Below are 13,732 nucleotides of genomic sequence, written 5' to 3'. Positions count from 1 at the left end.
CATCATCATAATTTATAGTAAAGCTTGTCCAGGGCCACATAGCTCTATCACACCGCATTCAAGTAAAAATTTAAATTCAGCTTTGTCTGACCCTAATATCCCTGCTCAACTGCTGCATACTTTTACTCAATGTGATGTGCTCATAGTATTAAAATAAAGGGAAAAATACATTAAAACACACAATGGCTAACTGATGCATTTTTAAGAACAGTGACTTAGAAAATAGAATTTCCTCATTTCTTTCTTGCCACAAACCACATTCTTACCAACCTTTCTGAGGAAGCGACAAAAAGCATTGCTTAATAATTACCTCCCATACAGTATACCAGTAAGACACAACTATGCCTCTGGTCGACTTGAATGCCTTATCAGAGCATTTCCTTTTATTTTATACATGAAAGCAAATAAAGGTAATCACTATCACTCTGCCATTTTAGCATCACCTTAGAAGCATGGTAGCTACACAGCGAAATCAACAGTTTAGCAAGCAATTAAGACAAAAAACAAAAGTAGAGTATCAAAGCATTGTGTTACTATTTCTGAATATGCTTCTCGTTTTAGCTTCCTTTTTCCACACTGCAAATTTTTCAGATCCCAAATCTCACCCATAAAGACCGTCAATGCTTTGCCTCTGATACCTCTGATAACACAATTCCCCCCAATTCAGTGGCCAATGAAAGAAAGAAAAAAAGAAAGAAGAAAAGAAAGAAAGAAAAAGAAAAAGAAAAAAAAGAAGGAAAAAGAAAAAGAAAAAGAAAAAAAAAACTCCCCATTACTCTTTAGGCCCAGTTTATATTAAAATGTGAACAGAGCATCCAAACTGCCTCTATCTGACATTAACTACTCTACTGCCTTCTGTGGAAGGGAAGTCATTAGACTCCTACTATGCTTTCGCTGAAAGGATCCATTCATTCATTAATATATTTGACAACTCAACAAACCTTTGTTGAACACCTGCCATCAATCACAGGCTGTGCTAATGCTGGCCATAATGAAGTTTCTAAATTCAACACAGCCTTTCAAAACAACATAAGACAGCATGGAACAGAATTCCCAAAGCCTGTTCTCCAAAACACTTCTTTGGAGCAGAAAACATAAAGTGAGCAGTAGAAGCAGAGTAAAAGAGGCAAGTGTTAACAGTGGGGTCTTTTGGTACATATCACATCCTCTAGCTAAAGATTCACAAACTGCATCAACTTTTACAGAGATGCATCAGAGACACTTAACTTCCATTTTCCCAAACTCATTGAACCATGGAACATATTTTTAATATATGTTTAATAGCTTCAGAAAATGTGCTCTGCAGATCATACTTGGGAAATGCTGAGACATTATATTCCTTTGCTCAAGGGCATGCACTTATAAATCTCTATCTACAAATTATAGCTCTGAGCAGAAATGAGTTTGTGCTAACAAGTCACTGACACATGCTTTCCTACTTAATTTTCTCTCTTAGTTTCCTCTATTTTAGAAGCGTGGTCATTTGAAGTCCAACAAAACTGGCTACATTAAAGTATCTAGTATTCCATGACAGTTGTGAGACTTCTATTTTAAAGGAATTTATAAAGCAATAATCTTAAAATGAAAAGTAACCTCTTATGTGTCCACAGCTGAGACTTTACAAAAATAATTAAGCACCAATTTGGACATATGTTTCCTCAAATGGACTGATAAGATAACCTGGGTAGCTTTAAAAAAAATAATAAAATCCTGAGTCCTCCAGATTTGCTGAATCAGGATCCCCAAGGGGCATTAAATGATGGTAGCAAGCATCCAGGGTAACTCATATAATCCAGGAAATTTGGGGAAGACGAAAGTGCCTTGAATATTAAAAACTGTGCTAGTTTCATCTGGAGCACTGACTACCCCTAAAACTTAATTCTAGCTCTTTTATTGTATGTACAGAATTTATAACTCTTTCGAATCATTTGTTTTATTACATCATTGTATCTCTAAGATATCTTTTTGCTTTTTATTCATTTGTTATAATAAAATTGAAATATAAGAAAAATAAAACTGATTTTTTATAAGGAAGAAGTAATATTAAGCAAGAAGAACACTCAGAGGCTCAGTGAAATTAAAGTGCACTGTATTAAGTTAGCGATTGTAAAATTAGAAGATTCTTGGCCCTATGTCTTCTCCAATCTAGGCACGTATTCCATATTAAAAAAAATCCTTATGAAAGAAGATAAAATACAAAATAGTAACTAAAATTAAATCACATATTGAATCCCAAGCTAATTATTTTCCTAGCTCAACATTTTAATAGTCACCTTGCTTAGCAAACATCCTTTGGTACAGAATTCTTCCTGAAATACCAATCTAAAACATTAGAAATTTAATGTTGAAGCAAATGGAAAGTGTTGAGAGCTATCTTTTCCTAAGGGGAAGGAATGGAAAAGAGAAACGTGAAAATAATACAACTTAGGAAAAGTTATCCAATTATTGGTCAATAGGGAAAAAGAGTTTCACTGGACTTAGTAATTACTTCTCCATAATTTCTAAGTATTTACTAATGATCCCCACCCTCTCAAAGTCTCAAAGAGACAAAAAGATTATTGTCCATAACACCATTAAATTAACACTCATTTACAAGGAATTAAAAAGTGGTTGGATGAAAACAAAATGTTATGTGGTAAAGATCTACTTTTACATGTTTACAATACCTGAAAGTTATATTAAAACATGTTATAACAAATTGATATATCAAAAGTGAATGTCAAATATTATTTACTTGAAAATATTTTATGACACTATTCTATTTTCAGGCTACCATATATAAAAATTAGTCCTGAGAAGCATTTCTCTCAATTTTAATTCTTCCTCTTTTTTGTAACCAATAACCACCAAAACTTCCTTTGATAACTGTTATTATCTCCAAAGTTAATCACCCCAACCCTTAGGTCATCATAAAAGTTTCCCTTAAAACAATACTTTCCTGAACCTACTTAAATTTATTTTTTACAGAATAGAAAATTCAAGCTATTTCAAACACACTTTTCTACCTTTTGCTGACTCTTGACCTCCTTTTGTGTTTTTCTCACACCTGTGGAAGTTATACATGCTTATCATATTTCACATTTTGTTTTCCTCTACTTACCAACTATATTATATTACCTTGATCTCCTCTTACAGAGATTTCATACAAACTGAGCCCTGACTTTTCTCAAGTTTAAACAACAACAAAAAAGCACATAAAGGAAAACACTCTCTCAATGTCCTTTTCAAATTAATGTACGATTTCAACTAATAAAATGATTTGTTAGTGTGAGGCTCTTTGGGTTATTTATTTTATATTACCTAACAAGATTGTACATGCCCTTGTTTCTAATTTATTTACAGAAAGTTTTCAACTCCTTTGTTTCCTTTTCCCACTGATCTCCAGTTTTCTTACACACTCTTCTTAGACTTGAACAAATCACTAAGAATTTTAGTTATAGAGTCTAAAATATGCAAAGGTGGATTAAGTTTTTGAACAGACAAGTTATTATTATTTTTAAAGATTTTATTTATGTATTTGAGAAAGAGAGTTGAGGGGGAGGGAGTAGAGAGGGAGAGGGGCAGAGGAAGAAGTACACTCTCTACTGAGCAAGGAGTTGGATGTGGGGCTAGATCTCAGGATTCTGGGATCATGACCTGAGCTGAAGGCAGACGCTTAACCGACTGAGCCACGCAGGCATCCCATGTAATTATGTTTTTAAGAAAAGTACAGATTATTATAATGGCTATTTAAAATTGGGGGAAATGGTTTAAATTCATAAAAAAATCATGCAATATGTAAACACTTCAAAATGAATAAATTCATAAAAATATTGAAACTGTTCAATGTAGTTAATAAACCTATGAGAAATAAAAATTTAAAAACATTAAACAAAGCATAAAAACTACAGTTAGTTTTAGCTATTATTGAACTCTCTATGAAATCAGTATGAATCATTCACTTCACTGCTTGTCCTAAGGTTCTACATTGTAAAAGCAGGTATTTATGATATTTAGGATTCCTTCTGTTTCCAAATACCTGGGTTCCTTTCCTTTAGATATGTAATGTGGTTTCAGTCCTGAGTTTTGTATCTACTACATTGTAAATACCTACATATTAAAGAAAACCTTCAAGAGAAAAAAATGCAAAAATTCAAAACAGCAACAAGGCATTTTTACATATTGACTCTGAGAGTACCATCGCTTCCTAAAAGTCAATGTGGCATTATCTACCAAAAATTAGAATGAGGAAGCCCTTCAAACCCAATTTGAGCGCTTCTAGGAATGAAAACTAAAGAGTAACTCGCACACTTATATAAACATGTTATGTTCAAAAACATATATTATAACATATATATAATACGCAGTTCACACTAATTCCAAACCTGATTTCTCAACTTCCACCACTAATGCCATTCTTCTACATTCTAGTGAATGGCCCCAGCTGGTCAAGCCAAATACCAAGGAGTCATTAATCACTCCTCTTCTGTAATCAATCTACCAAAAAGTCCTATCTCTTTGTCCTTGAAAATATATTGAGAATCAGTCACTCCTTTAGATCCATACTGATACCAACCCAGTCTAACCACCTTTATCTCTCACCTGGACTCTAGTAAAAAAAAAAAAAAAAAAAAAAAAAAACCTCCTAGCTGATTTTCTTCCATTTACTCTCATTCTTCAGAACAAAAGAAGCTAAAATGATCATTCTGAAACATAAGATCATGCACTTTCCTATGGAAAACTTTCTCTTTCTCTGGGCTCCTGGGCGGCTCAGTTCATTAAGTATCTGCCTTCTGCTCAGGTCATGATCTTGGGGTCCTGGGAAGAGCCCTGCATAGTAGTAGTCAGTAGTTGAGCTCCCTGTTCAGTGGGGAGTCTGCTTCTCCCTCTCCCTCGGCCCACTCTCCACACACACACACACACACCCACCGCCGATCATGTGCTTCCTGCCCTCTCTCAAATAAAAAAAATCTTTTTTAAAAAATAAAAGGAAAACTTTCTCATGACTTCCCACTGCACTTGAAAATCTTAATCCCTCATGCTGGTGTCTACCTATCTCTCTAAATTCATCTCATGCCGTGTCCTCCCCTTGCTTTGGTCATGCTGGCCAAAGTGATGATTCCTAAAACCTACCAAGCTCTTTCCTCCTCCAAGGCCCTATATTATGTTTTTCTCCAGCCTGGAAAGCATCTTTGAAAAGTGGGTCCTCGTTATCCAGTTATTATCACAACGGCCTTCCTTTGTCTATGTATCTTCCCTTTTATACCCTATTACTCCATATTATTTGTTCCCTTAATCTTCAAATATCTTGTTTATTTGCTTATCAACTTTGTATTTCTTCCCACTACTGCATAAAATCCTAATGGCATGGAACTGTTTTATTAATTTGTTTTATTACACATGTACGGTCTGTATCAATAAATATTCATTGCATGAGTTTTGATTTCCATTTGCCGATGATAAGCTATTATTTAAATTATGAGTCTAATGTAGACTAAAAACCTCACATATTAGCCAATCCCTCTATCTAATCTACTTCAAGTAAAATAATAAAAAATATCACTAAGACATATCAAATGGAACTTGATGAAAACTTGCAGAGTACACCATAATGTACTAAAAGTTTGTGACCTGGTTTTAGCAATCTTCTTGGCTTTATCTCTAGCCCCCTCCCACACACCTTAATTTGTGGTCATTTCCCATTGGGAAATAGAAATTGTTCAGATTAGCTGCAATTCAAAGTGTGTACAGCAAAGACATGAAGCTAGGAAGATTGCTGAAGGAAGATCAGCTTTAGTACTCGAACAGGTGTTATGTTCTTGGTTAGAGAGTCAGAGATTTTATCAAAGCTCATATAGTTAAAGAACAAGTAGGGCATCTGATCAACTGCAAGAGTGAGGACTTTGATTTAGTACAAAGATTACCACGTAAATGCTACAAACACGGTATTTTCGCTATTATGGAATTGGTATCATGTTTCTTATGTGACAGACTCAAGTTTAGATTTTACTTTACTGTTGAATTCCAGAGGTGTCTTACTAAAACCTAGTGTGCCTTGTTCCTAAAACTACCTCCAGTGAAATTATGTGACATTGGCCTGACACTGGCCTTATCTAAGATCTTGTCGATCTTAGATAATGTACTAGAATCTATAGAAGTGATCTTTCCACTGATAACATACTTTCCTTATCTCATGTACTCCAAAGTCTACCACACTTTGAAAACACCCTCTATTGGAAAATAAATAAATAAATAAATAAATAAATAAATAAACCTCTATTGGTCCTATTTGCTTGCATATTCTATTTCTATTTCCAAAATAAAGTCAGCTTACCTAATAAGCATACTCCCAAAACCACGCTGCATAATTGTTAAAAATATTATTGTTAAGTTGTTAAAAATATTTTCCTATTTGTTGTCATTCTATAATTTGGAAGTTGGTCTTAGGAATGTTAACACTTTAGGGGCACCTGGGCATCTGCCTTTGGCTCAGGTCGTGATCCCATGATCCCAGGGTCCTGGGATCAAGTCCCACATCAGACTCCTCCCAGGGAGCCTGCTTTTCCCTCTGCCCATGTCTCTGCCACTCTTTCTGTCTCTCTCATGAGTAAATAAATAAAATCTTTAAATAAAAAGGAATGTTAACACATTAATATGTGGAGGCCAAGAAAAATTAAGGCCATCCCACCTAAAGTTTAGCATTAGCACAAGTACAGCCATCTTAGGCCCCTGTGAATAAGAGCTGAACTTTAAGGGGAAAAAGTGCAGAATGTCCTCAATGTCCTCGGCAGGTAATCCCTTATCAGAAAGACAACAGAGCCCAGGCCCATGGTAGAAAGTCCCATCTTAGAATTCTTCCATCCCTTCTGGAAATCCCCTAGACCAGGCTATAAAAAACCCAGCTGTAACCCACTTCGGGGTCCAAGTCCCTGCTCCGCTGTGTCGGATATACTTGGACCCAAGCTCGAGCTTGTAAATAAACCCTCGTGTGTTTGCATCGGTGTCGGCTCCTTGGTGGTTTCTCGGATTTGCGATCTTGGGCACAACAAATATTAATTTTCAATATTAAAACTCACAAATGTAACAACCTTAACCTTTTAAAAAGAATGCCTATATTGCGGCAGGCCTCAATTCTCCTTTCTTCTTACCCTAAGCCTTTTTCCTCACTTACCTAACTCCTGAAAAGTTCATTTTATAGCTCTCTTTTTCTCAATATTTGCTATTAATAGTCCCAGGAAAGACAATAAAAATGTTAAGGACTTCATTAGCATATCTCTCTGGCTCTATGTAATTGTTTTCCCATTAAAAATGATTCTTTGGCAGGGAGGAGGAGTAGAAATACAGTCAAATTTCCTTTTGAGCCTTTGAATAATGTACTTCTCAACTAACCAGAGCAACACATTAGATAACTCATGAAGTTCTGAGTCTCTAAACTACAGTCATAAGTACAGCTAGCTTCAGTTCCTAGAGAAAGCTTCAGTTCTCCTATAAATTTCACCTCTCTTTAACTCAGGAATCAGGAATCAACATGTCCAGGGGCAGACCTGTAAGCTCAGCAAATAAAACCACAAAGGGGAAGTCTATAGGTCTTAGAACCCCAATGAGGTTACAAGCACAAACAAAATCGATCATTGCTTTTTGAGGAGGACTGCGTAATTTGGGGAGTGAGTATCAAAGGATTAATAATGCGAATAAATTCTGAATAATGAATTCTCTGTAATCTCCTATTTTACACAATTCACATCAAAACAAAGCAGTAAGCAGTGGAGGAGACGAAATCCGTACCCTACTTACCTGTACAAAGTAGTTGGAATACAGAGTTAAAAGCCTTATTTTACAATACTTCTTAAATTAAAACAAAAACACAACAGGAACTTACCTTCAAAAAAGGACCCCAATTGGTATCTTCCACTAAAAAATTTTGGCATTGAAAATACAAGGGCTCCCAGTCCTATCATAAAGGATGCAAATGCAAGCCATCTTGGTTTGTGTCCTCTTTCACCAAAGAATGACACAAATAAAGATAACAAACAGAACGAGATATCATAGCTTGATGATATCAGGCCCGTCAGAGAACTCTTCATTTCATAGCGCTTCTCAATAGTGGAAATGCTAATATTTACGAGGCCATTTACTACAACACCTAAAAAGAGAGAAAAGAAAACATAAGTGGGTGATTTTTATTAACTTTATCATATGGGTTACAATTTTTAACACAGCATACTAACGTTTGGTTGCGACTGAAGTTTGGCTATGAATTTATTTTGACTTTTTTTGTTGTTAATGTACCAATTCTGAAAGTCTCAAAGTTTCAAGGCTAGCAATGCAAACATACTTCCTTAAAAATCAGTTTGCTTTTAAATGGTATACTTGTGAATTTTCAAGTGTCCATAAAATCGACGCTTACCACATACTAAATTGTAGCTAAGTTCATTTTTTCTCTATATGACAAATAAAAAATCATGAAGCCAGTTCACTAGAGAGACTCCAAGAGTAGCATACTCTCATAGACCTCACCCAGAAGAGTATAAAAAGTTCAAGGGACTCAAGAGGTCATTAAAGTAATGCCCAATTGTGTCCCAGGTTGTTCAATTATTTTAAACAATTTTTTTTAATTTTTTATTTATTTATGATAGTCACGCAGAGAGAGAGAGAGAGGCAGAGAGAGAAGCAGGCTCCATGCACTGGGAGCCTGACGTGGGATTCGATCCCGGGTCTCCAGGATCGCGCCCTGGGCCAAAGGCAGGCGCCAAACCACTGCGCCACCCAGGGATCCCAGGTTGTTTAATTATTAAACATGTTTATATATAACTAGAAATGCTTCACTTAGTCTTATGAAAGGTGAAATTGAGCTCTCACACCTCTTTTCCTCTAACACTTTTATAGACATGAAAATTATAGTTTAAAAGATCTGAGAGCAAAAATAAACACACGCTATCTAAGAGTCATTTCAACCACTGGCAGTCTAAATCATATGCAAAAAAAATTTAAAAATATACACTTCATTGCTAATTACAACTCTGATGGAAAATACAAGGTACACAAGAAAAAGCTGGAAATCTAATTGTGAGTGGCTTAACAAAAATATCTCCTCCATTAAATTTACAGGAGTTTAAACATCATTATAAATTGAAAATAAAAAGCATTGGATCAAAATACAGTTTTTAACTAGTTACCCATTTACTTAAGAAGATATCATGCATTTTCATTCATTCCTTAACAGAGTACACACAAGCCATGATTTCTACATCCTCTTTAAACTTTGCTTTATCAAGATTGTAACTGGAAATATATGTCAAGAAAATTGATATAATAAATTCTAAAAGTCCTAACATGATTTTACTTTTTTTTTCATGATTTTACTTGTATGCCAGTTTAATAAGTCAAAAGCCAATTTGCAATTCTTGAGATTTAAAAGTGTCTAATGTACCTGGGAATGGCATGCTTATGAGATAAATTTACCTAAGATTATGAAAATTTTCCCATCCAAAAATCACCTCCTCCCCCCCCCAAAAAAAATCAACTCTCCAACACACTTGCTATACTGATTAAAGGTCCGTCATGAAAAACTCAGTTATGATAAAACTTCTCTAAGTAAACTTATAAACTCTTGGGGGGGGGGGGGGGATAGCATTATAAGCCTAAGCATACCACTCTGAATTCTATGTTACAGAAGTTCTAAGAACTCTCCCTTTTAAAAAGGAATTTCATGAAATATTGCATACTACATGTCTCTATTGTACATATATGAAAATAGGACGCACGTTAGAAGGTAAGGTGCTAAGAGAAATCCTGTTTATCTTTGAGAAATTCTGAGTTAAGTAAACTACCCTGACACGTTTGGGGTTTTTGTTTTTCCCCAATCAAATGCTTCTTTTTTTTTTTTTTTTTTTTTTTTTTTTTTTAATTTTTTATTTATTTATGATAGTCACACACACAGAGAGAGAGAGAGAGGCAGAGACACAGGCAGAGGGAGAAGCAGGCTCCATGCACCGGGAGCCCGACGTGGGATTCGATCCCGGGTCTCCAGGATCACGCCCTGGGCCAAAGGCAGGCGCCAAACCGCTGCGCCACCCAGGGATCCCTGCTTCTTAATATACCATGGAAATGGACCTCCCAAGGATCATGTCTGAGAAACGTGGTAATGATCCAAACTTAAATGGTAATAATTCAACTTTAAACTGAAACAAGAACTTATTGGGTCACCTTCATCTAGGATTATGCTTCTTAAATTGGGAGCCTCTGGGTAGATGCAGCTAGTGGCTAAGGGGCACAGTTTTCTAGGAGTGCCAATAACCTTTGCTAATAATCTTATTTTATATTACATGGAAGTGCTCTGGAACAAATCATGTATTCTGGAACACAGAAATTTCAGAATATGTTTTAAGGTAAGACAAAGTTTACTTGTGTCCAACTTCTTTGAACTTTGCATTCCTTTGGCACTGAAATGTCTCACCACAGATTTTGGACAACTAAGACCAAGGCATTGAGAGAAGGTGAACTTGCGTGGGGACCAAAGAGGTGGAAAGGGAAATAACTTCTTGGCTCAAAGCAATTGTTGGCAGAAGAGCTGCAGTTGACTTGCAACCAACGTTAACTTCCTTAACACCTATATGTGCAATAGCGAGGGGCCCTGAGTAAGGGGAGCAGGAATAAGAAGAGAGAGAATGTATTTAGATTTACTCTTCTGTTAATCTTTTAAAAAGAGCGTCTCCAAAAAATAATAAAATAAAATAAAATAATGAAATAAAATATAAAGTAAAATAAAATAAAATAATAAAATATAAAATAAAATAATAAAATAAAATAAAATAAAATAAATAAAATAAAATAAAATAAAATAAAATAAAATAAAATAAAATAAAATAAAATAATAAAATAAAATGGGCATCTCCAACTCCTCCCTCTCCCCAAAACTATTTCCCGGATGACTTTTCTTCCAATCGGCTCTGGGTAGCCTCTTTAACCAAATACTTTGACACTAGGATTCCACTGACCCAAGAAAACCTACAGGCCATCAGATTCTGAGTTGCAGCATTTATTTCCTTCAGGGTGCTCCATCTGGTACCCCCTCTCCTCGGGTCTGTCACCTTAGGCCAACTGCCCATTTCTTTCTTTGATCCCGTGCATCAGGCAACTCAGCAACACCTGCACCTTCTCCAGGCTTTCTTTCCCGGGAGCCGCTCCTCCTCTACCACTCACTCCTCCAAACCCAGGTGTAGACCGCAAACTCCCAAGGGTATAAACGTGGACTTTATCCGTCACTCCCAAGGGACCCTAAGGAGCTCCCGGAACAAAACAGATCCTGCCCGGCTCCTCCGCGTTTCAGAAGCCTCGCCTTTCCGCGAGGTCTGCAGCCTCTGCTTGAACATCCCGGGGCTGCACCTGCACCTGCACCTGCACCTACGCTCACGCCTCAACCTAAACACACTCGCGAAGCACGAACGCTGCCCCCGAGCCCCTTCCCCAACTACCCTACGCCCCCTGCAAATTGACCCTTCCTTTCCAGAAACAATAGATTTACACACACACCCAAAATAAGTAAATAAACGAATATCCCTTTAGCGAGGAGTTTTAGCCAAATCGATAGGCGGCCGTCGCACAGAACGGTTACCCCAAGTGTAAACCGACCATTCCCAAGCCGAGGCTCCGGTAATTTCGACCTTCCTGGAAGGAATCGAATCGGGGAAACTGAGGTAGAACAGAAACGCAAAAAGGGGAAAAAAAAAAAAAAAAAAGTCGTACGACCAGTGTGAAAAGTCGCTACTGAGGAAGAGCTGCCCCGCTGGCGCCCCGCCCGCTGCACTTCGGTGGCCGGCGGCCGCAGGTCCCCAGTCGGGGCTGCCGCGCACCTGCCCCCTCCCCGCGCACCTGCCCCCCGTGCACCTGCCCCCCGCCCCCGCGCACCTGCCGCGCGCCCCGCACCTGCCCCCCGCGCACCTGCCCCGCGCACCTGCCCCGCGCTCCTGCCCTCGCGGACCTGCGCCCCGCGCGCCCCCTCGCCCCGCCGCGCCCCTCGCCCCGCCGGCGCCCGCACCACCTTGCGTGAGGGCCAGGAGGCAGTAGTGGAGCAGGAAGCCCGGAGGCGTGTTGCAGCGCTGGAGGCTCCGCGGCTGCAAGTCCCCGCACCCGCACGGCCCCTCCTCAAACTCGGCCAGCGGCTCGGGCCCGGGCGCCTCTCGGGAGGCACGGGGGCCGGCGGCCGGCGACGGGGGCCCCGGGGGCGGCGCGGTCGGCGGCCGGGCGGTGGGCGACAGGTCCGACACCTCCACGTGGGAGGGCGACGCCAGCGGGCGGCGCGGGGGCTCCGGGCTGGAGGCGACGAAAGCCGGGTTCTCGATGCCTCCGCCGCCCTGCATGGTCGCGCCGCGCTCTCCGCGGCCCCGCGCGTCGGGGCGCCCGAGACACCGGGCCGCTGGCTCCGCCCCCGCGCAGGTGGCAGCGCCCCCCTGCGGGCCCCGCCCCGCCCCGCCCCGCCCCGCCCGACCTAGGCCCCGCCCCTGCCCCGAGCTAGGCCCCGCCCCGCCCCAGGCCCCGCCCCCCGACCTAGGCCCCGCCCCCGCCCCGAGCTCGGCCCCGCCCCCGTCCCCCGCCCGCAGTCCGCGGGCCTCCAGAGCCCCCTCCGGTGCCGCCGTTGCCCCGGGAGGTCCTTCCAGAAGCTGTCCCGCGGGTCCTCTTGGCGCCCACCGAGCTGGACTGGCGCTGCGCCGCCCGGAATCCCGCGCCCCGGCTGCAGTGCTGGGGACTGGGAGGGAGCTCCCCAGTCATCCTCCCTGGAAACAGAAATCCCCACCCGCCGCCTCGCATTCCCGGGGTCCCGGACCTCGCAGCGTCGGCCGGTCTGATGTGACTACCCCGAAACTGAAGATCCAGAAATTCTGAATCTCCAAAAGCCCCACGTACAGGGTATGCTTTCGGATGTAGACTGCATAGCTTAAGGTCAGCAAAGCTGATGTTCATGTGATCATGGCTACCTGTGGACTATATTTAAAAACACACGCTGGGAACAACCTAACACCGTTAGGCAGTAGTTACAATTCATTCGTTCTTTCACTCATTCATTCATCAAAAAATGGTAGATCAGGGAGGGGCGCCTGGGTGGCTCAGTCCTGGGGTGGGCCTTTGGACTCAGGTCATGATGTCAGGGTCCTGGAATCAAGCCTCAGGTCGGGCTCCCTCCCTGCCCGGCGGGAAGTCCGCTCCTCCCTCTCCCTCTTGTGCTCTCCGGCTCTCTCTAATAAAAAAATAAATAAATTTTTTAGATGATGGTCAGGAAAAGCCTCATTGAGTTTGAGCAAAAACCTCAAGGGGATAAAGGGGGGAGTCCCATGTGCAGAACAGAGTGGCTGGGGTGAATGAAATGGTTGGAGAGCAATAGCAGTTGAGGCAGGGGGAGGCATGCTGTTGGTGAAGAAGTGACTGGGGGTAAACCTCGGAGGCCGTCATAAGGTCTTTGGCTTCCATGGCCAGTGGAACAGGAAGGTTTGAAACCAAGGACTGACATGATCATGACATGATCAGGCTTTCAAAGGATCCACGCTCTTTGTTTTCTAAAGATATACCAATATATTTAAATATATTAAATACTAAAGTAATATATTTTAAACGAAGACATTTTTAAAACTGCATCAATATCTCCAGATGTTGATCTTACCCTAAATGAAATGTTGATTGCAATAAGGGACGTAATATAAAGTCACATAAATCTCCTTTTTGCTGGGTAATCAGGGCTACACACGCAAAGCTCTTATGT

General features: G+C 40.4%; 1 protein-coding gene across 1 annotated transcript in view; it reads right to left on the bottom strand.

The window, feature by feature from the left end:
* The window catches only part of SLCO4C1 (solute carrier organic anion transporter family member 4C1), a 76,127-nt gene extending 63,761 nt beyond the window's left edge, over window positions 1-12,366 (bottom strand). The window contains exons 1-2 of the mRNA XM_077863360.1: window positions 12,020-12,366; window positions 7,859-8,122 (exon numbers count right to left, since the gene is read on the bottom strand). Of these exons, the coding sequence (XP_077719486.1) occupies window positions 7,859-8,122; window positions 12,020-12,338 (583 nt within the window). The 5' untranslated portion in view covers window positions 12,339-12,366. The remainder of the gene's footprint in view (window positions 1-7,858; window positions 8,123-12,019) is intronic.
* Window positions 12,367-13,732: the final 1,366 nt, after the last annotated feature.

Source organism: Canis aureus, chromosome 2, assembly GCF_053574225.1.
Source record: "Canis aureus isolate CA01 chromosome 2, VMU_Caureus_v.1.0, whole genome shotgun sequence".
NCBI lineage: Eukaryota > Metazoa > Chordata > Mammalia > Carnivora > Canidae > Canis > Canis aureus.
The sequence above is the reverse complement of the archived record's forward strand: the minus strand, read 5'-3'. Positions and strand labels throughout refer to the sequence as shown.